Source organism: Bos indicus, chromosome 17 (genome assembly GCF_029378745.1).
Source record: "Bos indicus isolate NIAB-ARS_2022 breed Sahiwal x Tharparkar chromosome 17, NIAB-ARS_B.indTharparkar_mat_pri_1.0, whole genome shotgun sequence".
Classification (NCBI taxonomy): Eukaryota; Metazoa; Chordata; class Mammalia; order Artiodactyla; family Bovidae; genus Bos; species Bos indicus.
The window spans coordinates 65,776,379-65,803,577 of NC_091776.1; the positions used below are offsets into that span (position 1 = coordinate 65,776,379).

General features: G+C 48.0%; 1 protein-coding gene across 1 annotated transcript in view; it reads left to right on the plus strand.

The window, feature by feature from the left end:
• MYO18B (myosin XVIIIB) overlaps positions 1-27,199 on the plus strand; it is a 223,757-nt gene that overhangs the window by 189,481 nt on the left and 7,077 nt on the right. Inside the window, exons 41-42 of the mRNA XM_070769757.1 lie at positions 9,733-9,780; positions 11,056-11,193. Of these exons, the coding sequence (XP_070625858.1) occupies positions 9,733-9,780; positions 11,056-11,193 (186 nt within the window). The remainder of the gene's footprint in view (positions 1-9,732; positions 9,781-11,055; positions 11,194-27,199) is intronic.

Sequence of the window (27,199 nt, forward strand, 5' to 3'; positions counted from 1 at the left end):
ACAGAAGTAGATTGCTTTTCTAATAAACAGTAAAAGTTCTAAAAATAACAAGACTGAAAAGAGGCAGAGAGTCTGTTCTTGGAGGTACAGGGACAGGCTGGGCAGGTGTGACAGGGAACCAGGGACAACAACCTGTGAAACAGCCTGTGTTCAGGACAGTGTGAGGGGCGAGATGGTCACAGGACCCCCGGTGTGAAAAAATGGCGCCTTGGATCTGGACGAGCCCAGGCCGTGCGTGGGATACTTGCAGCTGGAAGAGGGGGCGGCCTGGGGAGGGCGCAGGTGCTGCCTTTCATCCAGCCCGATTTCCAATCAGGGATCTGGGGATTCATTTCAAACTTGAACCAGGGGTTTAAGTTTGTCAACTAGCTGGCTCAGATGGTAAAGAATCTGCCTGCGATGCAGGAGACATGGGTTCAATTCCTGGATGGGAAAGATCCCCTAGAGAAGGAAATGGCAACCCAGTCTAGTATTCTTGCTTGGAGAATCCCATGGACAATGGAGCCTGGCAGGCTACAGTCCACGGGGGTTTAAAGAGTCCGACACAACTTACCAGCTACCACCTGTGTTCTTATCTTGAGGATGCCCTGGACAAAGGGGCCTGGTTGGCTACAGTCATTGGGGTCGCAAAGAATCAGGCATGACTGAGCGACCTAACACTTTTACTTTCCTCCAGTTATTCAACCTCTCTGAGCCTCAGTCTCTTCATCTGTAAGATGGGTTGATAATAAGAAGTAAGTGAAAAAATCCGACCCTGGCACAGGCCCGTGTACTTGGCGGGGCTCAGCCATCGTCAGTTTCATTCATTCATCCGTGTGATCGGCTCTACCTGTTCCACACCACACTGAGCTGGGCGTTTGTCTCAGTCAGCTTGCTTCTTGTCATCATGTGTCTCTGTCCTAGAGACACAGGGAGATTGAATAACTTGCCCGGGGACAGGCGGAAGTTAAATCCCTGAGGAGTAGAGAGGGAGGAGAGCACAGGCCTCTGCCTCTGTGGAGCCCACATTCCATGTGTGTGTATGTGTGTGTGTGTGTGTGTCCCTGCCCGTGAGTACAGCGGGCAGACTGGTGAATGGAACACTAGACTACAGTAGGAGTTACAAAGACAGAGAACACGATGCTTTGATGAATAGCAGCAGGTACACCTGGCCTCTCTGAGAGGAAGAATTGAACTGAAACCCAGGCTGAAAGAAGGAGCCAGAGGCAGGAGCTCCGGAGAAAATTGAGTCAGGGCCGACAAGGAGTGTTCTGGAAGTAAACAGCCTGCCCAAGTAAGATGAATGGGAAAGAGCAAAAGTCTCCTGCTCTTCTTCCTTCCCTCTCTCCCACCTTTCTTCGCCTTTTGAAGTGGCCCACTGTGTCCTCATGAAGCACCCCAGGACCCCAGGCAGGATCAGCAGCATAACCCATGAGTCCACGGAGGAATGAGAACCTGGGGCTTTTTGTTCAGAATCAGTTCAGTTCAGTCGCTCAGTCGTGTCCAACTCTTTGTGACCCCATGGACTGCAGCACACCAGGCTTCCCTTCCATTACTAACTCCCAGAGCTTGCTCAAACTCATGTCCATTGACTCGGTGATGCCATCCAACCATCTCATCCTCTGTAGTCCCCTTCTCCTCCTGCCTTCAGTCTTTCCCAGCATCAGGGTCTTTTCAAATGAGTCAGCTCTTCGCATCAGGTGGCCAAAGTATTGGAGTTTCAGCTTCAGCATCAGTCCTTCCAATGAATATTCAGGACTGATTTCCTTTAGGATGGACTGGTTGGACCTCCTAGCAGGCCAAGGAACTCTCAAGAGTCTTCTTCAACACCACAGTTAAAAAGCATTAATCTTCGGCGCTCAGCTTTCTTTATAGTCCAACTCTAACATCGATGACGTGACTACTGGAAAAACCATAGCTTTGACTAGACGGACTTTTGTTGGCAAAGTAATGTCTCTGCTTTTTAATATGTTGTCTAGGTTGGTCATAACTTTTCTTCCAAGGAGCAAACGTCTTTTAATTTCATGGCTGCAGTCACCATCTGCAGTGATTTTGGAGCCCCCCAAAATAAAGTCTCTCACTATTTCCATTGTTTCCCCATCTATTTGCCATGAAGTCTTGAGACCAGATGCCATGATCTTAGTGTTCTGAATGTTGAGTTTTAAACCAACTTTTTCACTCTCCTCTTTGACTTTCATCCAGATGCTCTTTAGTTCTTCTTTGCTTTCTACCATAAGGGTAGTGTCATCTGCATATCTGAGGTTATTAATATTTCTCCTGGCAATCTTGATCCCAGCTTGTGCTTCATCCAGCCCAGCGTTTCTCATGATGTACTCTGCATATAAGTTAAATTATCAGAGTGACAGTATACAGCCTTGACGTACTCCTTTCCTGATTTGGAAAGAGTCTGTTGTTCCATGTCCAGTTCTGTTGCTTCCTGACCTGCACACAGATTTCTCAGGAGGCAGGTCAGGTGGTCTGGTATTCCCATCTCTTTAAGAATTTTCCACAGTTTGGTGTGATCCACACAGTTAAAGGCTTTGGCATAGTTAATAAAGCAGAAGTAGATTTTTTTCTAGAACTCTCTTGCTTTTTTGATGATCCAGCTGATGTTGGCAATTTGATCTCTGGTTCCTTTTCTAAATCCACCTTGAACATGTGGAAGTTCATGGTTCACATACTGTTGAAGGCTGGCTTGGAGAATTTTGAGCATTACTTTGATAGCATGTGAGATGAGTGCAATTGTGTGGTAGTTTGAGCATTCTTTGGCATTGCCTTTCTTTGGGATTGGAGTGAAAACTGACCTTTTCCAGTTCTGTGGCCACTGCTGAGTTTTCCAAATTTGCTGACATATTGAGTGCAGCACTTTCACAGCATCATCTTTCAGGATTTGAAATAGCTCAACTGGAATTCCATCACCTCCACTAGCTTTGTTCGTAGTGATGTTTCCTAAGGCCCACTTGACTTTGCATTCCAGGATGTCTGGCTCTAGGTGAGTGATCACACCATCATGATTATCTGGGTCGTGAAGATCTTTTTTGTATAGTTCTTCTGTGTATTCTTGCCACCTCTTCTTAATATCTTCTGCTTCTGTTAGGTCCATACCATTTCTTTCCTTTATTTTGCCCATCTTTGCTTGAAATATTCCCTTGGTATCTCTAATTTTCTTGAAGAGATCTCTAGTCTTTCCCATTCTATTGTTTTCCTCTATTTCTTTGCATTGATCACTGAGGAAGGCTTTCTTATCTCTCCTTGCTATTCTTTGGAACTCTGCATTCACATGGGTATATCTTTTAACTCAGATGACCATTATATCTACTACTGTGGGCAAGAATCCCTTGAAAGACATGGAGTAGCCATCATAGTCAACAAGAGTCCAAAATGCAGTACTTGGATACAGTCACAAAAACAACAGAATGATCTCTGTTCGTTTCCAAGGCAAACTGTTCTGTATCACAGTAATCCAAGTCTATGCCCTGACCAGTAATGCTGAAGAAGCTGAAGTTGAATGGCTTTATGAAGACCTACAAGACCTTCTAGAACTAACACCTCCAAAAGATGTCCTTTTCATTATAGGGGACTGGAATGCAAAAGTAGGAAGTCAAGAAATGCCTGGAGTAACAGGCAAATTTGGCCTTGGAGTACAGAATGAAGCAGGGCAAAGGCTAACAGAGTTTTGCCAAGAGAATGCACTGGTCATAGCAAACACCCTCTTCCATCACCAGATTGTCAATACCGAAATCAGATTGATTACATTCTTTGCAGCCAAAGATGGAGAAGCTCTATACAGTCTGCAAAAACAAGACCGGGAACTGACTATGGCTCAGATCATGAACTCCTTATTCCCAAAATCAGACCTAGATTGAAGAAAGTAGGGAAAATCACTAGAGCATTCAGGTATGACCTAAATCAAATCCTTTACTATTATACAGTGGAAGTGAGAAATAGATTCAAAGGATTAGATCTGATAGGGTGCCTGAAGAACTATGGACAGAGGTTCATGATATTTTACAGGAGGCAGGGATCAAGACCATCCCCAAGAAAAAGAAATGCAAAAAGGCAAAACGGTTGTCTGAGGAGGCCTTACAAATAGCTGTGAAAAGAAGAGACGCAAAAAGCAAAGGAGAAAAGGAAAGATATACCCATTCGTTCAGAATGGATTCGGAATTTCACTGCAGTCACAGCAAAGCTGCACCGCACGCAGGCCCCTCTGGGCGCGGGCTGCGAGCCTGTGAAGCCTCCCTGAGCCCAGGATGCCTCCTGGGAAGCATCTCCTAATCCTCAGCTGCCTTGGCCTCTCTGTCTTATAATTCCCATGGAGCGTGGGTTTCAGTAATGACGTAGGTGTGGGAGGAAACGGGAAAAATCGCCCAGAAAGAAGGCTCAACACTTCTTAAGACCATCCAAGTCATGCTGTCTGGTCACTGCACAGTTAAATTGGTTATCAACGAGAAAAAGAAGTGTGCGGGACCCTGGGGTGGAGAGCCGCCATCCAGAGCAGGGCCACGCTCAAGCCGGGTGCTGCAGGCGCTCTTCCCCCGCAGCTCCGCCCTGCACGCCCCTCATAATTGCCTCATAGCCAGGGGACGGCAGTGTTGATTGGAGCCTGAGGGATTGGTCCAGGTACATCTCTGAACTGAGCTCTCAATTAGGATTCAAACCCACCCTGGGAGAGAGACAGAGCGATGCTTCAGCTGGAGTGAGGCTCTTTGAGAGACTTGTTCAAATTATGAAAAGTCACATTTCCCCATGTTGGGAATTAGATCCGAGTGTAACAGGCCTTCCAGGCTGGAAACGTGGCTACGTGCTCAGAAAGCCAGGAGGCCGGTGTGGCAGCATTTCAGCGCATGCTCGCCAGCACGGGTGCCCTTGCGCTGTAACTTAGACTAGGGCATCAGCCTCCTTAGATTAGTGGAGGAACACTTTAAGCTGTTCCCCCAGGCTCAGAGAACGCTCATGACTCGTGCATCAGCCGACAGCCCCATCTGTTCTTGCCCAGGGTCTGTGGCGTCATCATCTCAGCTGGGAGTTTGGGATGGGGTTGGTGGGGAGTTCAGAAAGGTCAGTGGATGACCCCTGACCCCTAGGTCAGCCAAGAGTTTCCACGCCAGCTGCCTCCATCTGGGACGAAGGCTGTGGAAAGGTGTCCTCTGGTGCTGTGTTGAGTGTAAGTTGTACATTTTCCAACATCTATGCTGCTAACTTGACGAATTTGAGCTGCGGTGAGAGAAGTAGAAAGATCTGGGCCTAAGCAAAGGTTGCGGCTGCCACCGAGGGCATCATCCCGCTTCGGCTTATTCAGTAGTGGGCCCAGGCTCTAGCCAGACTGCAAGAGTTCCTGCTGTGAAGTAGGGCAGGCTTGAGGCCCGTCCACCCTTCTCTTCCCACAAAGCTCTTAACCTCCTGCTTTTGCTTAGAAGTGGCTCACAACATTTCTCTATGATTCTGAGACATTCCAAGTTATATCCCAGGGCCTTAGTGCAGGACCGCAGGCTCATATGACGCCACGGAGGACACTGGTCTTTCTTTCTTTCTTAAATTTATTTTTGACGGTGCTGGGTCTTCGTTGCTGTGCGTAGGCTCTCTCTAGGTGCGGTGAGTGGGAGCTACTCTTCTTTGTGGCGCGCGGGCTTCTCATTGCGTCCACCCCTCTCGTTGTGGAGCGTGGGCCTAGGCGCGTGGGCTCAGTAACTGTGGTGCTGAGGTGCCCCCACAGAGTGTGGAACCTTCACGGACCAGGGATGGAGCCCATGTCCCCTTCATTGGCAGGCAGATTCTTAACCACTGGACCACTGGGGAGGTCCAGATACCCAGCCAGTGGGCTTCTTGGGGCATGAGGGCTCCAAACCACTTCATCCGCCCTGGCGTCACAGGACACACTGACCGTCGTGCTACTGGCATCTCTTTCCTGAGGACTGACTTTGTGCCAGGCTACACAGCCTACCTGCCTTCCGTGCATAGTTCTCACAACAACCCTCTGAGGGTGGTACCATTATCACCCCCATTGTACAGACGAAGAAACTGCAGCTTAGACAAGTCAGGAAACTGGCCCCAGCTCACACAGTAAGTGACGGGGCTGTAATCTGATTCAGGTTGACCCCGTCACCCACACTTCCAGTGAGCAAGCCCTGCTGTCATGTCAGACATACCCCATCTTTCCCCTTTCTCTTGTCAAAGTCTCGGTTCTCTGCCAAGTTTACTGGCCTGTCATCCTGGTGAGCTTGTGTCTGTCGCTGTGACATGGGGCCAGTGCATCTGTGCGTCACTTCCCAGGCAGTGTTTGTATTCAGACCAGAGCTGTCTGGCAAAGGCTCCATGGAAGGGAATACAGTGGGAGACGTTTAATGACTTCTGCTGCTCACCAGCAGTCCACCTGTCCACAAGTGCCTGGCCCATGCTCCTCTTGAAAAGTCACAGGAACCAAGGCAAGAGAAAGAACCACTGAGCACGTGTCAGGAGATGAGGGAGAAACCAGGGACCACATATCATGTACCAATGCTGGTGGCACTGCCAAGGAGATCAGGACCAGGGACAGGTCGCCTGCCCTTCCTGGGCCTCTGCTTGCCTGCCCAGCAGATTAAAATCATCACCATCATCACCACCACCATCATTGAGTCCCTCCTGTGTCAGGGCGGAAGGAACGGTCAGGAACAGGCAGACATGGGTCTGCCTCATGAGCTTGAGGTCAGACTTTTTCTTCATGTCGTGGAAGGGTCAGTGCGTTTTAAACTCTCTAGTTAGGAAGAGTCCCCTATTACACCAAAGGAAACGCCTATAGGAAATTCTGCCTCAGGATGGAGTGTAGCCATCCTCGGATTGGAGTGAGAGAGGAGGGTTCCCTGTGGGTGGACTCAGTGTTTAAATCTGCCCTCCTTCTGAAAGGGCTCTTCCCCCAGACTAGAGACGCGCTTTGAGATGTCCAGTTGTGCTGTGCCTTGGTTAGTTATATTGTGCTCTAAGGATGCTCCCTTGCAGGATGCAGGTAAAGATCAGTATTCAGTCCACTGAAGTGGGTGAGGAAGTACACCTGGATACCCAGACCTTGTCTGCTGCAGAGCTCAAGGCTAGTCGCCCTCAGGGTTATGGGGATGTTCGCTTGTCCAGGCACCCACCGGGATCTCTGGGCCCAGCCTCTCTTACTCAGGCTCACAGACTCCCGGGTGGACAGTGGGCCCAAAGCTCCTCCCTCTCAGTCATCAGGCCTCCAGCCCCACGGTGGCCAGTTTTTTCCCTTCCTCCCTGCTCTCGGGCAAAAGAAACCTTGTTCTTCTGTTTCTAAGGGGAGTGCCACACCATTTTGAACTGTACGGGTTGGACTGCAGGGCTCTTCAGTTCTTTTTTTTCTTTCTCTGAGCATTTCAGAAGATGCAGCCCTATTCACTCAAACCCTTCCCTCTGCTTTCCAGGCCCCCCGCCTACCACATTCTAGCTTCTTTGGTCAGCTGGAACCAGCGTCCTTATCTGGGGTCTGTGAACGGGTAGATCAAGTGAGGGGTGTCCATGCATGAGTTCTAGAGATCATACCATGAACCCAGAGATTCTGCACTAAAATTCGAGTCTGTGTTTGTGCATCTGGGGAGGTGGAAGTCCCACAGTCCTCATAAACGATGCTTATAAAAGGCCCAGGACTCCTGGTCTAGGACCTCTCCATTGTGCATGGTCTTTAAGCGTCCAAGCTAGACAGGGCCTCAGCATCTTGGTCCAGAAGCCTCATTTCACAGACGGGGACGCCTGTCACCCCAGACGGGACAGAAGGCTGAGGCCACACGGAGGGCACAAGGATTCAGTCACCATCCTTCCCAGCCTGGCGCTCCTTCCGCAGCCCCAGTGCACAGAGCCTTAGAGGAGACTCAGACACCAGTGGGAACAGAGCCGGCGCTACTCACTTAGACCACTTCAGTTAAAGTTCTGAAGTATTTTTAAATAGTTTGTTAAAAAGTTATATCAAAAAAAAATTATCCTCAAGAAGATTTAGGGTCATTAGAAAAGATACTTTCATTCTATCTCTTGCTGTCATAGCAAATTAGCTCAAATTTCATGACACAGGAATGCCCCTGCCTCACATCAAAGTGACAGACGCAAGTTCGCCGGCATGACAGGCCAGTGACTTGGCCAAGAACAAAGACCTTGACAAGACAAAGGGCTGGAATCTGAGTCTCCCTGGGCTAGAGTCAGAGTGTCAGCAGGGCTCCGCTCCTTCTGGAGTCTCTGGAGGAGAGTCTATTTCCTCACCAGCTTCCAGAAGACACCCACATCCCTTGGCTCATGGCCCCTTCCATCCTCAGAGCCAGAAATGTTGCATCTCTGACTGTTGTTCCATAGTCACAAGTCCCTGTGACCGAACCTGGAGAAAGGTCTCTGCTTTTAAGGACCAGAGTCATTAGAGGGGGCCCACCCTGATAATGCAGGACAGCCTGCCTGTCTCAAGATCCTTGATCTTAACCACATCTGCATGCCCCTTTTAACACCTCAGGAAACACAGTCACAGACTCCTGAGATAAAGATTGAGATGTTGACATCTTTGGGGTCGTTATTCTGCCTCTCAAAGCATGGTTCACAAAAGGTGCTTTTCGTTATACTGAGGAAGTCAGCAGATTTTTCTTTAAAAGGCCAGATAGTAAATATTACAGCTTCTCAGGCAGTGTGGTCTCTGTTGTAGCTGCCCTACTCTGCTATTGAGGAGCAAAAGCAGTCCCGGATAAAATGCAAATGAGTGGCGGTGGCTATGTTCCAATAAAGCTTTATTAATAAGAACAGATATGTAGATTCAGTGGCCTGTCATTTACAGACCCCTCTTCTATTGGATTCACTAGACACCATCCAAGAGAACTTCCAGTCTGGCCTGAGCCGTGGGGCCAAAGGGACAAGTAAGCTATGTTCTTGGCCTGGGAAGGGCCCTTGCAGTCTGATGGGGATGAAGCAGTGTTAGTCGAGGTCAGGAGAGTGACGGGTCCTTGAGGGAAGGGACCAAGGCTACAGGGGCCTCTCAGAAGTGACCAGGGCTTCTGGGAAGGACTTGCCCAGATTCCACTGAAGAACAAAGCTGGGGGGTCCAGGCCTGAGAAGCCAGGCTCGCGTGTTAGAAGTCTGTGGTTTGACTGTCTGTACCTGTACACTGGGTGACTACACTCTGGCTAGGAGCATGAGCCGAGTAGCTCTTACAGACCTGGGTTTCAAAGCTCTGTGACCTTGGACAGGGGTGTCAGCTTCCTCAGCTCCACGAGGGAGACTAGCAAGGTGATTAGTGGGATCACGTGTAAAACATGTTTGTTGAATCAAGAGTTCTCCCTAAAGAAGAACCACCATTGTAATTAGCTTCCGAGTTTCCCAGAGTGCACTGAGAAAGCTGACCGCCACAGCCCCATGTCTGATTGGCAAGCAGTCACAAAGGATATAAAGCCAGTGCCTCGCCCACTGACAATTATGATGCTATTAATAGCAGTACTAGTCCTGCTAAAACAGGAGCAAGGGTAATGGTTGCTACCCTTTAATTAACACTGCTTATTTGCCAAGAACCATGCTGAGACGTTCATAAGGGTGATCTTACTTGGTCAGCTCCACAGAGCTTGGGCAGAGGCCTGTGATTAGCTACATTTTACAAAGGAGCTGAGGAGGCTCAGAGAAGATGAGGAACTTGCCTAAGATCACACAGCAGCAAAGGTCAGAGGCGGGACTCAAAACATCAAAGACTGTGTTCTTCCCCAGGCCCTGGCAGCCCAAGAATAACGGACTGTTTCTTGTGCCTCCTCCTAGCGTCCAGACAGCGGTGGACTGCGGCGGTGGCAGCGGCAGAAAAGAGATGTAAGTGAGCCCTGGATAGAACTGAGCCAGTGACACCGAAGCCAGAGACGAGCCCCTGGCTGTGTCCAGTGCGCAGGAGGAACACCCACCTGGACAGTCACCGCAGTGTCCACAGGAGCTCTGACTCCATGGTCATAACACCCAGCACCGGGGACATACTACTGAACCATAGACTTCTCGTAGACAAAGAGGAGCCTTTGACTTACCGCACCCGTCAGACACTGTCAGAAGGACAGACGTCAGTTGCCTCAGAAGAGTTTCTAGACTGACATTTGAGCCCTGCACATTCTGGTCCTGACTTATCCTCCACCTGGGACTCCTCTTCCTGTATCTCCCGTGCCCTCTGTACCTGTGTGGGTGCGGTTCCCTCCACCTGACGCTCCCTTCTCCAGGCCTGTGTGGCCGAGCTCCAACCGTCAAAGAGGATGTAGCCCAGCAGCCACTACTGCATTCCTTCCCTTACCCTCCAAGAAACAAATCGGGGCTCCCTCTCTGTCCTCCTTAGAACCCGTCAGCCTTCATCTACCGCACTGATAGTTTTCTTCTTGATTTTATGGTTATTTATATAGATGTCTACTCTGCTCAAGTGGGCTCTTGAAGACAGGGTCAATGTTGAGTTCATGTTTATAGCTCCTTCCCATGGTGCAGAGTGTTCTATAAACAAACAAAATTTGTGAATATGTATATTTATTATATATCGTAAATGAGTGACCGTTTCAACCAGGAAGTGAAATAGTCATTCAACACCCACATCAGTGGCAGGCCCCCATGGCCTCTCCCTGTGCTGCTTTCAGAAATGGGGTGTACAATTAAGTCTCGTCCACAGAGACATTCCAGCTAAGGTAGGCAAGCACTTAAGACCCTCACAACTGATAGATTCCATGAACATATTTGGTCTGAAATCCAATGCCAAATTTTACTCCACAATTGGAAAATACCTTGGCATCTATATTACTTCTCTTCCCAAGGAATAGCAATGATTTTTAACATGAGCATTGGAATTGGAGGGACCAGGGTTTGTATCCCAGCTTCATCCCTGACTAACTAGGTGACCTTGGTTAAGACCCACACTGGCCTCCCCAGATCCCTACTCTCATCTATGTCACAGGTACAGTGCTGGCTCCCACCTCTCAGGGATGGTATTGTGAGCACTGGTAAAGTGAGGCATGTTCAGCACTTAGCACCACGCCTGGCTCACGCTGAGGGGTGAATATCTAGTTATTGCTGTGACTGTGGTTGTCGTCGTGTTGACAACATCTTGCATTCTGGTTCTAGAGATAACGTCTCCACCCTCAGCTCCCAGCCGGAGGGCAGTCTGCAGTCTTGGTTGAGTTGTACTCTGTCCCTGGCCACAGACACCGCAAGGACCCCCTCTCGACAGTCAGCCATCAGCAGCCGTATCCTCAGCCCCAGGTAAGAGTATCCCCTGCTGCCTCTGGGTGACCAGTAGTTCAAGGAATCCCAGGCTTCCCATGTTGCCGTTTAAGTCTTCGATTTCCTGTGTCCTAGACAAGGACGTGCACGGTCCAATCTGAGGTATGGCCCTGCTGCTTCTTAGCTGTGTGACTTACGGCAGGCCAGTTACCCTCTCTGAGCCTTCACTTCCTCATCTGTGAAACAGGAAGTATAAGTGTATTTACTGCCCCAAACAGTCAAAATGAAGAGGATCTAATACAGCCCACGTAATGCATGGTTTTCCAGATGATTTCAAATAGCATGGGACGAGCATTTTTAAAAATAGCTGTAGATTTAGTATGTTTGCTTTCTATCTAAGGCAAGTCCTACTAATTTTCCATTTATAGATAGTTTTATATTTAAATTTTCTTTATAAACATGTTTACTGAAGTTTTTTTGGCTTTGTTTCTTTTAATGGGAAGTCTGTATAAAGACAGTTAGGCTGGATGATGTCTTCCTTGGAAATCTCAGCTTTCTTAGAATGTCAGAATTTTATATTTTGTTTCCTACCATGGAAGGAGACAAATTCAGTCATGCCTTGAGATGGGACCCTCACAAGTCTGTAGGATTGCCAATAATAATTTGTTCCAACAAATGGGCCTCAGCCTCAGCTGCAGGACTTAAATCTGTCTTCCCTCTTGCTTTCCAGCTCCATTCCTCTCAGCTCATTTGGTTTTCCTTTTCAAGGGCAGCCCTCTTGTAATGAGGAGCCAATGGCCATAAATCAGAAATTATGGATTAAACAGATGCGTAATTAAGATGAAATGCACACTGCTTGTGTGATAACAGAAGAGCCGATGTGATAAGATAGAAAAATCACATACTAGTGAAGCAGACCCAGACGAGCCCTTGCTGACTTGAAACGGGTTTGCTCTGAAGCAGGAGGCTGTCTTTACGAAAAGAAGTGGGTGGGAGTTCTTGCCAAGCTTTCGGGCATGTTCAGCAAATGGCAAATGTCTGCTGATAATCTTAGGCTGAAAGATTTGATGTTGAAAATATCAAAGGGAGGCCCTGAGAATGGGGCGCATCGGGGGAGTTAATTAAAGCAAGATTATCTGATTACCACTCTTAATTAAAAACAAAGACTGTGTGGAGAAAGAGCCATGTCCTCGGCGAACTCCGAATGCTGAGGACTTTTTCTCTCCTGATAACTAAATAACTTCTGGTCTCCCCGATCAGCCAGTGTATCAGGAAGCAGGGGCCAGAGCTGAATGTGCAAGCACTTTAACATAATATCCAAAAGTTTCATAATTATATTAGGTGCACGATAAGGAATTACACTCTGAGCTGAATGGGAGATGAGAGGCTGAAGTGATTTCTGTACGTGGACTGAAGTCAGAGCATCTGGCTTCCAGTCCCATGGCTGCTCCTCTGCAGCTGTGAGTCTTGGGGCAAAGGATTTGTTTGTTTGATAATTTTTAATGGAGGATAGTTGATTTACAGTGTTGTGTTAGTTTCTGTTGTACAGCAAAGTGAATCAGTTACACATATACATGTATCCACTCTTTTTTAGATTATTTTCCTGTATATCATTACAGAGTATTGATTAGAGTTCCCTGTGCTGTACAGTAGGTCCTTATTACTTATCTATTTTATATATAGTAGTGTGTATATGGGGCTTCCCTGGTGGCTCAGTGGTAAAGAATCCGCCTGCTGATGCGGGAGAATTGGATTCCATCCCTGGAGAAAGACATGGCAACCCACTCCAGTACTCTTGCCTGGGAAATCCCACGGACAGAGGACCCTCGAGGGTTACAAGCCGTGGGGTGGCAAAAGCGTCGGACACAACTGAGAGGCTAAACAACAACTGTGTGTACACGTCAGTTGCAGTTCCCAGTGTATCCCTTTCTCCCTTCCCCCATTAGTAACCATAAATTTGGGGCAAGTTGCTTAACTTTCCATGTCTTCTTGTGAGTAAACCATTGTCAGGACTAACTAGAAGATGCACTCAGAGCCCAGCTCCTAGAAAGAGCTCAAGAAAACCAGCTGCTTTCCTGGTGTTGGTATTTGATGCCCAGAGTAACCCCAGGGAACCGATGCCATCACCTCCATGCTGCACAAGAGGGATCCGAGGCCCAGAGGTTCAGGAGCAACTGATTGAGGCAAACTCAGCCACACCCCAGCTCCTGTAGCTTCGCCCTGGGCAGCACCTCAGGCAGCCCTCGCTAGAGCCCAGCCCCCCTTTCCCTGCCCACTCCCCTCCAAGTCCTCAGGCTGGTCCAGCTGCAGCTCAGAGCAGAGGGGCCTGCACCAAGGAAAGCAGTGGAGCAGGAGGCAAGAAGGGACCAGAAGCCCCTTGTCATTTTCTTCATGTTGGTGTCCCTCTGGCTGGCACACAGATGGTGCTCCATAAATGTCTGTTGAATGAATAACTGACCATAAGAGCAACACTTGAGCAGAAATGCTAACTGTACTTGGTCACAACTCAGCTTTGTGATTCAGAGAGGGTCAGTAATTTGCTCCATGTCATCAGGAGGGAAGCAAAAGAGCCAGGATTTGCACTCTGGTTTTAATCCTTCCAAAGCCTGTATTGTGTTTGCCATGCTGCCATGATGCTGACTTTTATCCAGGAGGTGAATCACTCACCTGGCAAAGTTTACTGGCAAAGAGCTGGCCCGTTATTAATATTAAAACTATAAAAGGGTCAGTATTCAACATCCATCCAAATGATATTTATTAAGTGCCTACTGAGTGCCAGATTCCATGGCGTTAAGCCTTGAAAATTTTGAGCCCTTATTAACCTATTAACGTGTACTCTTAAACATACTCTTTGGAGTATGTTTACAGTTTAAAGATTCTAGAACTTCTGAGTTAGAAGGGACCATTAGATTATTTATTATTAGTCCAATCCTCTCATTATATAAATGGGAAAAAGTGAGGTCTGCAGAGGGAACTATCTCACCTAAGCTTATAGTAAAGACTGACCCAGAGTTCAGGTGCCTTGACATCCAGCTTTATAATCTCTAAATACTTCTCCCTTTTATTAGAATATAACTGAGAAGGCGATAGTCCTCTTGGCCACACCCCAACCTCAGCTCACTTCCAAAAGGTGTCCAGTGTCTTCAGTCCGGTGTGTACCCTTCCACATCTTTCTCTATGTATTCATAAACACACACGTACTGTAGCAAATACACAGCGTATTGTGGGCTTTTAAAGCGCAGAGTGACATGGTACCACATTACGCACCTCTGTCTGTGTGTGAAGTGGTTTCAGTTGTGTCCAACTTCGTGTGACCTTTGAACTGTAGCCCACCAGGCTCCTGGGTCCATAGGATTCTCCAGGCAAGAACACTGGAGCGGGTTGCCATGCCCTAAATGTATCTAAATTCTCAAAGTGCTTCTTTCTTTCCCTCAATAATATACTTTAGAGATCACACCCTGTCTGTTCACATAAGTCTATCTCATTCTTTTAAATTCCTGCAGAAAATCTTAAAATGATGCCATGGATTTATTAAACTGTACTCCTGTTTCACTTTCAGTTGATTTCAGGATATTTGCTATTAACCTGTTGTGTGTGTATGCTTAGTCAAGTCCAACTCTTTGTGACCCCATGAACTGTAGCCTGCCAGTCTCCTCTGTCCAAGGAATTTCCCAGGCAATAATACTGGAGAGGGTTGCCATTTCCTCCTCCAGGGGATCTTCCTAACCCAGGGATAGAACCCTCCTTTCTTTATCTCCTGAATTGACAGGCAGATTCTTTGTCACTGAGCCACCTGGGAAGCCCTGTTAACCTGTTAGCCTTTAAACACACACACACACACACCAGCCCTATTAACCTGTTAGCCTTTAAACGCATACACACACACTCTTGTGCACAGGACAGATGATTCTCTCCGTCAAAGGGAATTTGCATTTTAAACTTGACCAGATGCTACCGGGTCATCTGGGCGCTGTCCTTGCTGAGGAGGTGGAGGCAGGTTAGAGACAAGGGGAACTCTATGGCATGCACCCCCATATGACCTGGCCCATCACAGGGATCAACAAATGAGTCTCTTGGACATTTCCAAATTTGACTGAAAAAGAAGGTCACTCTAAAAAAAGAAGAGAGGGAGAAAGCAGTCTTCTGCCAAAAAAGTAAAAGCATTCCTTGTATTATTTATAAGAGGACGTCAACTCAAGAGAAATATGCCTAAAGCTTGATGATTTACAGCCCAGGAGTCATGAAGCTGCTGATAAATGCAAGAGCTTCTGGAGATGGAGACACTAAATTACCTCCGTGCCCCTGGGGAGGGAGTTTATAGGCTTGGTGGTGGCAGCCGGCTTGGCTCCAGAGCCTCTCTTGATGGCCGGCTGCAGCTGGTGCCAGGGCTCCCAGCCCACGGTGTGCCCGGCCCTGCAGGGTGCCTGCCTCTCCCTCCTGCCCCCTGGGCCACCACCCTGCCAGTAGAGTGTTCCAGTAAAGGGTTCTGTCCTCTCCCTTCCAGTCCTCACAGCACCTCGGGCTCTCCAAAGGGGGCCAAGCCCCATTTTCGTCCAAAGCCCCATGCCCACGTCTCTCAGAACCTCAGCCTTGGTCACTCACACAGCTCTGCAGGGTCCAAGCACAGACGGGCATTAACTGAACCGGCTGTATAGACGCTGATGCCTTGTCACTGGCCTGTTTTCTTTCATTTTACTGGACAAGTTATTCCAAACCATCCTGACTTTCCTCTGTGTCCAACTCCTTACTCTGAGCAGACACCCTAAACTCCTGGTTCATTCAAAGGAAAAACAGCAGCCTCAGAACGGTACCTGTAAATTGATCACCGTCTGCCCCAGCTTCCCTCTGGTCCCAGAAAACGAGACCCGGTTTTGGTTGCGTGGAATCCGTGCCCCGCCGCCCGCTCACTCCTACAGTCTCGGCTCCGCGTTTCCAGCTGCCCTTCCTCTGTGGGTTATGAACACCCTGGGGTCCTCCCGGCCTAACTATATCCTCACCCGTTACCCTGCAGTCCGGTTCCCCCCTTTGGAGCCGGGCTTCGCCAGAGTGGGGTCCCCGCACAGCGCCTTCACTCCCCTCCCGTTTCTGCCTCCGCTTCCCCCAGCCCAGAGCCCTGGGCCACCACTGGAACGTTCCTCAGCGTGTCAGCAGCTTCCTAAGGGACAAACCAGGGGATGTTCTCCAGTCTGGATCTGTTTCTGGACTTCTCTGCTGCACTGGCCCGTTAGACGTTTCTTGGAACCCCTGTCCACCTGGCCTTTTAGCTGTTTCTGCTCCTTTTGTTGTTACCGTTCAGTCATTCAGTCGTGTCCCACTCTGCAACCCCATGGACTGTAGCCCACCAGGCTCCTCTGTCCGTGGGATTACCCAGGCAAGAATACTGGAGTGAGTTGCCATTCCCTTCTCTGGGGATCTTCCCGACCCAGGGATCCAACCTGCATCTCCTGCATTGAAGGCAGATTGTTTACTGCTGAGCCACTAGGGAAGTGTTTCTGCTCCTTGGCGCTACCCAAACTTCTCTTTTCTGGTCTTTTCCTTCCCACCCCAGCCCCTCCCCGCCATCTGCTGGGGATCCCGGGATGCTGCTCTCACCTATTTTTCTGTCCACTGGGTCCCAGGCAATCCTGTGATTTTAACCCCGTCACTGTAAACAGTTCAGTTCAGTCGCTCAGTCGTGTCCAACTCTTTGCGACCCCATGAATTGCAGCACGCCAGGCCTCCCTGTCCATCACCAACTCCCAGAGTTCACTCAAACTCATGTCCATCGAGTCAGTGATGCCATCCAGCCATCTCATCCTCTGTCATCCCCTTTTCCTCCTTCCCCCAATCCCTCCCAGCATCAGAGTCTTTTCCAATGAGTCAGCTCTTCATATGAGGTGGCCAAAGTCTTGGAGTTTCAGCTTTAGCATAAGTCCTTCCAAAGAACACCCAGGACTGATCTCCTTTAGGATGGACTGGTTGGATCTCCTTGCAGTCTAAGGGACTCTCAATAGCCTTCTCCAACACCACAGTTCAAAAGCATCAATTCTTTGGCTCTCAGCTTTCTTCACAGTCAAACTCTCACATCCATACGTGACCACTGGAAAAACCATAGCCTTGACTAGACAGACCTTTGTTGGCAAAGTAATGTCTCTGCTTTTGAATATGCTATCTAGGTTGGTCATAACTTTCTTTCCAAGGAGTAAGCGTCTTTTAATTTCATGGCTGCAGTCACAATCTGCAGTGATTTTGGAGCCCAAAAAAATAAAGTCTGACACTGTTTCCACTGTTTCCCCATCTATTTCCCATGAAGTGAGGGGACCAGATGCCATGATCTTCGTTTTCTAAATGTTGAGCTTTAAGCCAACTTTTTGACTCTCCTCTTTCACTTTCATCAAGAGGCTTTTTAGTTCCTGTTCACTTTCTGCCGTAAGGGTGGTGTCATCTGCATATCCGAGGTTATTGATAATTCTCTGGGCAATCTTGATTCCAGCTTGTGTTTCTTCCAGTCCAGAGTTTCTCATGATGTACTCTACATATAAGTTAAATAAACAGGGTGACCATATACAGCCTTGACATACTCCTTTTCCTATTTGGAACCAGTCTGTTGTTCCATGTCCAGTTCTAACTGTTGCTTCCTGACCTGCATATAGGTTTCTCAAGAGGCAGGTCAGGTGGTCTGGTATTCCCATCTCTTTCAGAATTTTCCACAGTTTATTGTGATCCACACAATCAAAGGCTTTGGCATAGTCAATAAAGCAGAAATAGATGTTTTTCTGGAACTCTCTTGCTTTTTTGATGATTCAGCGGATGTTGGCAATTTGATCTGTGGTTCCTCTGCCTTTTCTAAAACCAGCTTGAACATCACTGTAAACAGGTGATCCCCAAATCTAGCCCTCCAACTCATGTTCTTCCAAGTGGCAAACATGTATATTGTATGTAACTGCCTGCAGTTTAGATCTCTGGTTCCTCTGCCTTTTCTAAAACCAGCTTGAACATCACTGTAAACAGGTGATCCCCAAATCTAGCCCTCCAACTCATGTTCTTCCAAGTGGCAAACATGTATATTGTATGTAACTGCCTGCAGTTTAGAAGCTGGCCACCTGGCTGTCTCTGTGGTATCTGAACCCAGTGTGTCCGGGGGAGCCTCCTCCCTCTCCCCCACCAGTGTGATCCGAATCACGTGGAGGTCCTGTCATCAGTCACCCGAGCTGGAGCCCTCCACGCTTCTGAGGCTCTCTTCCCTCTGGCTCATCCCCATCGTCCACTGATGGCTAAATCTTGTTTATTCTGTGCCTCCGCGCTTCAGGCAAATACTCTTGACCGTCTTACTTCTGTCCATCCTCACTGTCCACACCTTGAAGCCAGGCCACCATTTCTGTCCTAGACTCTGGCAAAGCCCTTCCAACCCCACCCACCTTAATCCCTCCTCTGCACTCCAGCCTCTCAAATCTCTCTCAAATGAAAATCTGGTTTCAGTGGCTTCCTGTCACCTACAACAGGAGTCAGCCAATGACTGCGCACAGTAAAAAAAAAAACCCTGGCCCTTGACCTGCTTTTGTTAAAGTTTCATTGGATCACAGCCATGCCCTTTTAAAAGAACTCTTACATATTGTTTATGACTGTCTCTGGCCAAGGGTGGCTCTGCCAGATGAGTTACCTGTCTGTGTCACAGAGCAACAGAGCAAGTTGTTAGCAGCGTGGAACCAGGATTAGTGGGATATAGTGGGGCAACCTGAAGGTCTACGGCTCCCTGTGGGGGGAAGGGGGAAAGCGTTTGGGATCCCCATTTGGTAGCCTTGGGAAGTCCAAACAGAATTGTGTGTGTCCTGGTCAGAGATTTTGTTTATCCCTAAATCTCAGTGACCACGATCTATCACCACGTAATTAGAGATGCTGTGATTTGAATTTATTACCAAACATGGCTCTGCTCTGTTGCTATTGGACAAGTACCATATTGCAGCGTGGAGATTATTGTATAAATTATTCTCACTCACATAATCATCGTGATTTTAATTACTGTGTAATCTTAGCTAATTACTGTTGTATGTATCATTTGCTTTGGTACCGATTTAACACAACTGCTTTTCGTTTGGCTAAAAGGCAGCATTACGACTTTTCCTTTTTCAGGGAAAAAATGTGCTTTCTGTAAACATTTGCGGTCCCATACTCTTGGCTTGTGGTTCTTCGCTTAAAAGCAATAAATTTAGACACCACCATCCTCCTTTGATCAGCCTCCGTTGATTTTTATGTAGGATAAGGCTGGCTTGAATTAGTAAAAAGGTCTAAATTATAGGGTATTGTTTTAAAATAAAGTTGTATTACTCTCAAGGAAGTGCAGTTACTCTACCGCAGAAGTGGGGCCAAGGCTGGGTCACGTGAGACCTGCTTAAATGATTAGATAAGACTCGTTTGTAATTAGTTCATTAATTATGTAAATATGAATGGAGGATACTTGGCATTGAAAACAGCTTGTTCTCAAAGTAGGTTAAGCACTGACTGCTAATCTTATTTCAATAGCACATTTATTTACTGGTCTCTGCATTCTTAGAACTGGAGCTCAGGATCACTTTAATCCATCCTGAATGTACTTAATGAATGAGTCTCTCATGAAAATGGTTTTATGTGTTCCTGGAACAAAAGAGTGCTTTTCAGTTTTATCAGTATTAAGAAGATTAATGGGTAAGATGTGGAAATGTTCAGTGCGAACATACTAACCGTGGACCCAAGGCCTGAGCAAGTGAGGGGCAGGAGAAGTCTGTCTGTCCGGGTTCATGCTTGGTGCCAGCATCACTCTTGGGCAGGCTTCCGTGGGAAGGAGGGGTGTTTTCTATCTAGAGCTCTAGATCTTTGGTAGATCTGCGAATCCTTCAGGAATTTTGAGGCTCGCCTAAGTTAGATGCAAGTTGGTGTAAAACCATTTGGCTTGATCACTGACTGTTCAGAACAGTCTTGTAGAATCTGTGGTTCTCTGAGCTAAATTTTCATTAAGTCAGCTTATGCAGACATACATACCGAAAATTGTGTCTGTATGAAATTTTCAAAACTTGATCATACCTTAATAATTACTACCCACATCAAAACCAGCCCGTGGCTAGCGCCCCAACACCTTCCGATATCCACTGCAGTCATGACCTCCTCCTTACTCAAGGACGACCACCACCCTCACTTCTGCTCTGTGTTAGATTCTGTGTTAGATAGGGCTATTGTTTGAACCCTCTGGTGCCTTTATGTTTAAATGTAGCTTTTCTGTGTTTTTTTTTTTTTGAGGAGGTTTTCTCTCATAGAAGCTGGACGATCACATCTGGAATCAGCTGTGATCTGCTAAAATCAGACTTTTCTACTCCTTTTACTCAGTAAATATTTCTTCCTTGGTGTCTGAGCCCAGGAGGACATGAAGGGTCATTCATACTTCCCTCTACTCATAGGCTGGTCAACTCCTTCCCCTCTAGAGTATCAGCTTCTTGAACACAAGGGTCCTTCACCTCAGTGTCAGCAGGAGCTGGCATCATGGCACTCCACAGAAGGTTCTGAATGGCAAGGAGGAGGGGTGGATGGACAGATAACTTCCATTCACTTAAAGCTGCATTTATGACGAACTGGGTGCTGTGAAAAGTCAGAGACTGTGGTTACTGCCGTTGTATGGTACTCAGCAGAGCTAGTGCCTGTGCCTGGAAACCAAAAGAAAGCATCGTGAATTTACTTACCTGTGTTGACCCCAAGTGGACTCTCTGATCCGACTTGGTCACTTTTCACACCCTGTGTGTTCTTTCAGGACATCGTAGAGGTTGTGTCTGAAGGGCAGGCTGAGGTTTGAGAGCCGGTGCTCTCCCATCTCAGGCTGACCCAGGAGGCTCTCTGCGTCTCTGTCTCTCCAGGAGGAGAATGTGGTTCCAGCTCCCTCTCAGTTCTGAAGGGGATGAAATTCTGGAGAAACAAGACCGGGCTTTGGATCGGGTTCCCACATAGGAAGAATTCCCTCTAGGTTGTGCACTGGAAGTTGGTTTTGAATCTCTTGGTTTTAAGCGCAGAGAAGCGGCTTTGACTGACCCGTAAGTGGGGCTACTGGGGTCTGAATGAACCTGCCAGATGAGGCCTTTTGTCCCTTGTTTCTTCATTCGCGTCCTCCTATTCCTCCTGTCTTTCATTCTTCCCATTCCACGAACTTCCCTTGATGGACTGTTCTAGATCCTGGGAAATCACAGAAGAAAACTGAGTCTAGTTGTTGAGAGTTGTAAACAAGTAAGCAAACGGTTACAGGACGGAGGACAGGAAAACACAGGGGCGCTGAGGATCAGAGGAGACCCCAGCCCAGGCTGGGAGGTGGGCACAGACTTCTGGAGGCGGCTGTACTTGGGCTGAACACTGAAAGTCAGGCAGAAATACTGGCTTTTTGGTTTTTTTTTTTAATTGATAATAGAATCACCAGTAAAGCATCCCTTCCTATCCCCCTCCCCCCGCTCCTTTCTGTCTCTCTTCTCTTCTCAACCCTGAAGGTGACTGGGCACTGTCACTCTGCTAGCCTCTACCATAATTTGATAATTTTTTTAATATTGATTTTATTTCTATCTTTATCTTCCTCTCTACTTCTGTCTATATCGAAACATATATTTTATCCCCAGCACTATGAAAGTAAGTTGAAAACACCATGCCAGTTCTCCTTAAAATAATTTCGCATCTTTGTCCCGCCAGAGAAGGGCTTTCCAAACTGCCGCACCATTTTCACCGCTAAGAAAATGAACAGATCCACAATATCCTCCAAGATCCCAACGTTTATATTAACCCAGTTGTTCTGAAGTTGTATCACTGTACTTCTATTTTTTTTTTAATTTTTTAATTTGGCTGCACTGGGTTTCAGTTGCCACACGTGAGCCCTTATTTGGAGCATGTGGGATCTAGTTTCCCGATGAGGGATCAACCCTGGGCCCCCTGCATTGGGAGCATGGAGTCTTAGCCACAGCACTGCCAGGGGAGTCCCCTCACTGTAGTTTTTAAAAAGAAGGCTCCTGTTAAGGACACTCATTGTATTATGTTGTTTTGTTTCTTCAGGTCTCTCTCTTTTATTTACAAGAAAGAAAAACAGACTTTATATTTTAGAAAAGGTTTAGACTTAAAGAAAAATTGAGCTGAAAGAACAGAGCACCCATATCCACCCCTTCCCTGTCTTTCTACCCTCAATTTCCCCTCTTGTTAACATCTTCTATTAGTCTTTTTTTTTTTTTTGGTGGCACCACGTGGCATGTGGGATCTTAGTTCCTTGACCAGGAGTTGAACCCACGTCGCCTACAGTGGACACACAGAGTCTTAATCGCCAGGGAAGCCACTGAACCACCACTTAACTGCCAGGGAAGTCCCAGCCTTTAGTCTCTTTTAAACCAGAATGGGTGGGATTGGGGGCAGGAGGAGAAGGGGATGACAGAGGATGAGATGGCTGGATGGCATCACCGACTCGATGGATGTGAGTTTGAGTGAACTCCGGGAGTTGGTGATGGACAAGGAGGCCTGGCATGCTGCGATTCATGGGGTCGCAAAGAGTCAGACATGACTGAGCGACTGAACTGAACTGAACTGAAACCAGAATGGTTCCCCTACTGCCCCACTCCCATTGAAACAGACTGTTTTTTTGTAGAGAGTCAAGCCTGATTCTGATGGCAGCTCTGTTCAAAACTCCCAGGTTCCAGTAACTGGTTGGCCAGTAAGAACATGCGGGTGAGACGTGGCAGATTCTGTCCACCTGCAGGAGATACACAGGTGGTGTCCTGAGGGCAGTTCACCAGATCGGTTTTTTAAGTGTCAAGGACTCGGTACCTGCTTAAGATCAGAGAAAACGGCAAGCACGGCTTAAGCACTGTCTTGTCTCATAAAAACATTCTACTATAAGGAATATAGTGTATTTCCAGAATCTATTTCCTGAGTCTCTCCACCTTCAGGCCAGAAGTAACCAGGTTGCGGGCCTCTCTGCGGCTTCTTCCACCTCTCTTCGGCTCGCTGTTGAGGTCTCCTTCAGCGTTCCATGCCCAGCATCCTCCTTGCTTCTTGTTGTTGCGCAGTCGCTCAGTTGTGTCCGACTCCTTGCGACCCCATGGACTGTGGCACGCCAGGCTTCCCTGTCCATCATCTCCCAGAGCTTGCTCAAATTCATGTCCATTGAGTCAGTGATGCCATCCAACCATCTCATCCTCTGTCGTCCCCTTCTCCTCCTGCCCTCAGTCTTTCCCAGAACCAGGGTCTTTTCAAATGAGTCAGCTCTTCGCATCAGGTGGCCAAAGTATGGGAGCTTCAGCTTCAGCATCAGTCCTTCCAGTGAATATTCAGGGTTGCTTTCCTTTAGGATGGACTGGTTTGATCTCCTTGCTGTCCAGGGGACTCTCAAGAGTCTTCTCCAGCACCACAGTTCAAAGGCATCAATTCTTCGGGCTCAGCCTTTTTTTTTTTCAATCTTCCCTTTCAGCCGAGGGGTTTTCTAAGTCTTGGTGCCTCTGCCTATGAAATGTAGACACCAGCCCTTGCTGGTCCAGGGTTTTGCAGAAATCAGTGAACAAGCTACTAGCTGGTAGGAGGGACTTTCTTCTCCTTGGAGTTCTTCCTCAGCATCACCCCCACCCCCAGATCCTACCCTCTTCTGAACGCCTGACTGCACCCCACCTCCAGAGAGGCTGTGCTCTCCAGCCCCGGACCCTCCCCGTCGCTTGCCAGCCTCTCGTAGCATTTCCAGGGTTCACGGTGTTCCTGGAGCTTCTTGCACTGCTGACCCTTCTTCATGGGCTGACGCAGCATCCACCCTTCAGTGTGCCTCTGAAAGGCTAAGGCAGCCCATCTTCTCCTGTGAGGAGCTTAGCCGAATGTCATATAGAGTCAGTCAGATCGAGGTGGGAGCCTGGGCTCTGCTCCTCCCTCTCCATCTGCCTCTCTGACCCTCAGTTTCCCCCTCTGTGAAACAGAACAGTCAACAGTAACGAACAGTAGGGCAGAGCAGTCAGGACCCGTGTTCCCAAAGCTGGATTCAAATCCACATTCTCCCATTTACTCTGTGACAACTGGCTCATCCTTCTTGAGCCCATTTGTGAAATGGGAGGTTATTAGTAGCTGACTTAGAGGGCTGTCATGGAGAGAAAATCGAATAACGTCTGCAAAGCCTAAAGGCACAACATACTCCTGTGATGCAGAATTCCCATGCACACTGTAGGGGCCTAATAAATGTGCCGAGTTTCCTGCCATGTCAGGCACAGTCTGAGCGCCATGCCAGCTTCTCTTACAGACCATCAGTTTCTATGTGGGACTCAATCATGGAACCTTCAGGCCATCTTCAAAGGACATCTGGTTTCCCATCCAGGCCTCACTGTTAAAGAACATCAATACATTTTTAATTTCCTCTTTAATTTCAGGGTGTGAATGAAAAATGGGGGTGACAGTATGTCTCTGGGGATGATTCATGGGGTCATTAAATCTGCATCGAGTTTCCTGTAGCTACTGCTGGCCCAGGCTCTGCTCCAACTCAGACCTGGAGAGTCTGGTTTTTGCTGTGTGATTGTTCTAACACCGGCGAAGCCAGCATCTCCCTGACTTGGGCCTCATGATGTGTTAGTCACTGTGTCTCAGTGGATTTTGAACAGTGCACGCGTGTAGACATGAGTTCAGCTCCTTGCGGTTTCCTCCTAGCTTTCTATGCCCAGGGCCTGTGATTGTGAAGGGCAGAGCAAGGGTGTGAGATCTGGCCAACCCTGCTTCAGATCCCAGCTCTGCCGCTGAGCAGTGTGAGCCTCGAGCAGTGGCTTCTCCCTGGTGAGCCTCAGTTTCCTCATCTGCAAGGTGGGCTGATCATCCAGATCCTGACGAGATGAAAGGATGTGCCTTTTTATTCTTCACCCAGTGTTCTTGGAGCATCTCCTCCATGGTTGGCACCAGAGGAGAAACAAGGGAGCTGTGGTCACAGGATGGCTTGGCAGGGGAAGGTGTGGCCTGAACCAGACCCATGTCTCAGCAGCTGGCTTGCTCTGAGGCTGAACAGACCTGAGTAGCCTCACACCTTTCCTGTGTTGCTCAGAGCGGGCTCGGACATAGGAATTGCTTATTCTTTTTAAAAATAAATACATTTATTTATGTGGCTGTGTCAGGTCTGAGTTGCAGCTCATGGGTTGGGTCGTGCCAGATCTTTTGTTGTGATGCACGGGCTTCAAAGCTTCACAGCACGTGGAATCTTTGTTCCCCACCCAGGGATCGAACCCCATCTCCTGCGTTGCAGGGTGGATTCTTAGCTGCTGGACCAGCAGGGAAGTCCCAGGAATTGCTTATTCTTGAACATCTGCCCTCAATCCAGGGCCTTCTGTAGCCCTGATGGGAGGGGCCATTAACTGAAAAGCAATCGTGAGGATCTTAGGCATGTATTCACAAGTAGTCACGTTGTGAAATGAATAAGTGATGTATGCAAGTTCAGTTGCACCAGGGCCCACCTCCCATGAAGAGCTGGGGGCAGGCAGAGGCGTCTGTGGGCCTTGCTCAGCGGTACTGACTGTCTCGATGATGTCCATCATCTCTGAGGTTCAGCAGGGTCACGGTGCCCACCCTCACAGCCAGGCTTCACAGGGTACATGGCAAGGGAGGGACAGAGCCAAGATCTGAACCCGTGCGTCTGCTTCCCAAAGCCTGGATTCTTAGCTTCCCGGGTTACAAAGAGTAGAAATTCCAGCATTTTTGCATGATCATATCCTGATTTTTCTAATAAGCCTTCATAAATTTGAGTCACCAATACTTACAGGAAAAGAAATAAAAAGGAATCCAAACTGGAAAAGAAGAAGTGAAACTGTCAGTGTTTGCAGATGGCATGATACTATACGTGGAAAATCCTACAGACACTACCAGAAAACTACTAGACTTTATCAATGAATTCAGTAAACTTGCAGGATACAAAATTAACACCCAGAAATCTCTTGCATTCCTATACACTAACAGCAAAAGATCAGAAAGAGAAATTAAGGGAACAGTCCCATTTACCATCACATCAAAAAGAGTGGAATACCTAGCAGTGAGCCTACCCAAGGAGACAGAAGCCCTCCACTCTGAAAACTGCGACATGCTGATGGAAGAAGGTGAGGAAAACACAAACAGATGGAAAGATAGATCATGTTCTTGGACTGGAAGAGTCAGTATTGTCAAAATGACTGTACTGCCCAAGGCAATCTACAGATTCATTGCAGCCCCTATCAGACTACCAGTGGCGTTTGTCACAGAACGAGAGCAAAAACAATTTAATTTATATGGAAACACAAAAAGACGTCAAACAACCAAAGAAGTCTTGAGAAAGACAGATGGAATTGGATGACTCAGACTCTGACCTCAGATGATACTACAAAGCTCCAGTGTCCACATATATTGTTTTGTTCATCAGTTAATTGACATTCACGAGATACCTACTGTGTGCCCATACTTAGCGCCTCCTATGGGCCAGAGCACTGGCACATCACTCATTCACTCATATGTTTTCTGAACACCTACTGGGTTAGGACCCCGTTCTAGGCACAGGGGTAAAGTAGTGAATGCAACAGACAAAAACACTTATCCCCCTGTAGTTCTTATTTCTGCGTCATTGCCAGGTTGACCTTGGAGAAGGCAATGGCACCCCACTCCAGTACTCTTGCCTGGAAAATCCCATGGACGGAGGAGCCTGGTGGGCTGGAGTCCATGGGGTCATGAAGAGCTGGACACGACTAAGCGACTTCACTTTCATGCATTGGAGAAGGAAATGGCAAACCACTCCAGTGTTCTTGCCTGGAGAATCCCAGGGACGGGGGAGCCTGGTGGGCTGCCGTCCATGGGGTCGCACAGAGTCGGACACGACTGAAGCGACTTAGCAGCAGCAGCAGCAGCAGCCAGGTTGACCTGGTTTCCTCCCATCACACAGATGAATAAACTGAGGCCTAGAGAAGTTAGGCGAGTGTCCCAAGGCCAGCGGGTGGCAGAAGCAAACTAGACTCCAAGGGACAGATGTTACCTGGGCAAGGTGATGTCAAAGAGACAGTGTTAAGCCTGTATCACAGTAGAGTCCAGAGGAGGTTCCCAGGCAAGGGTG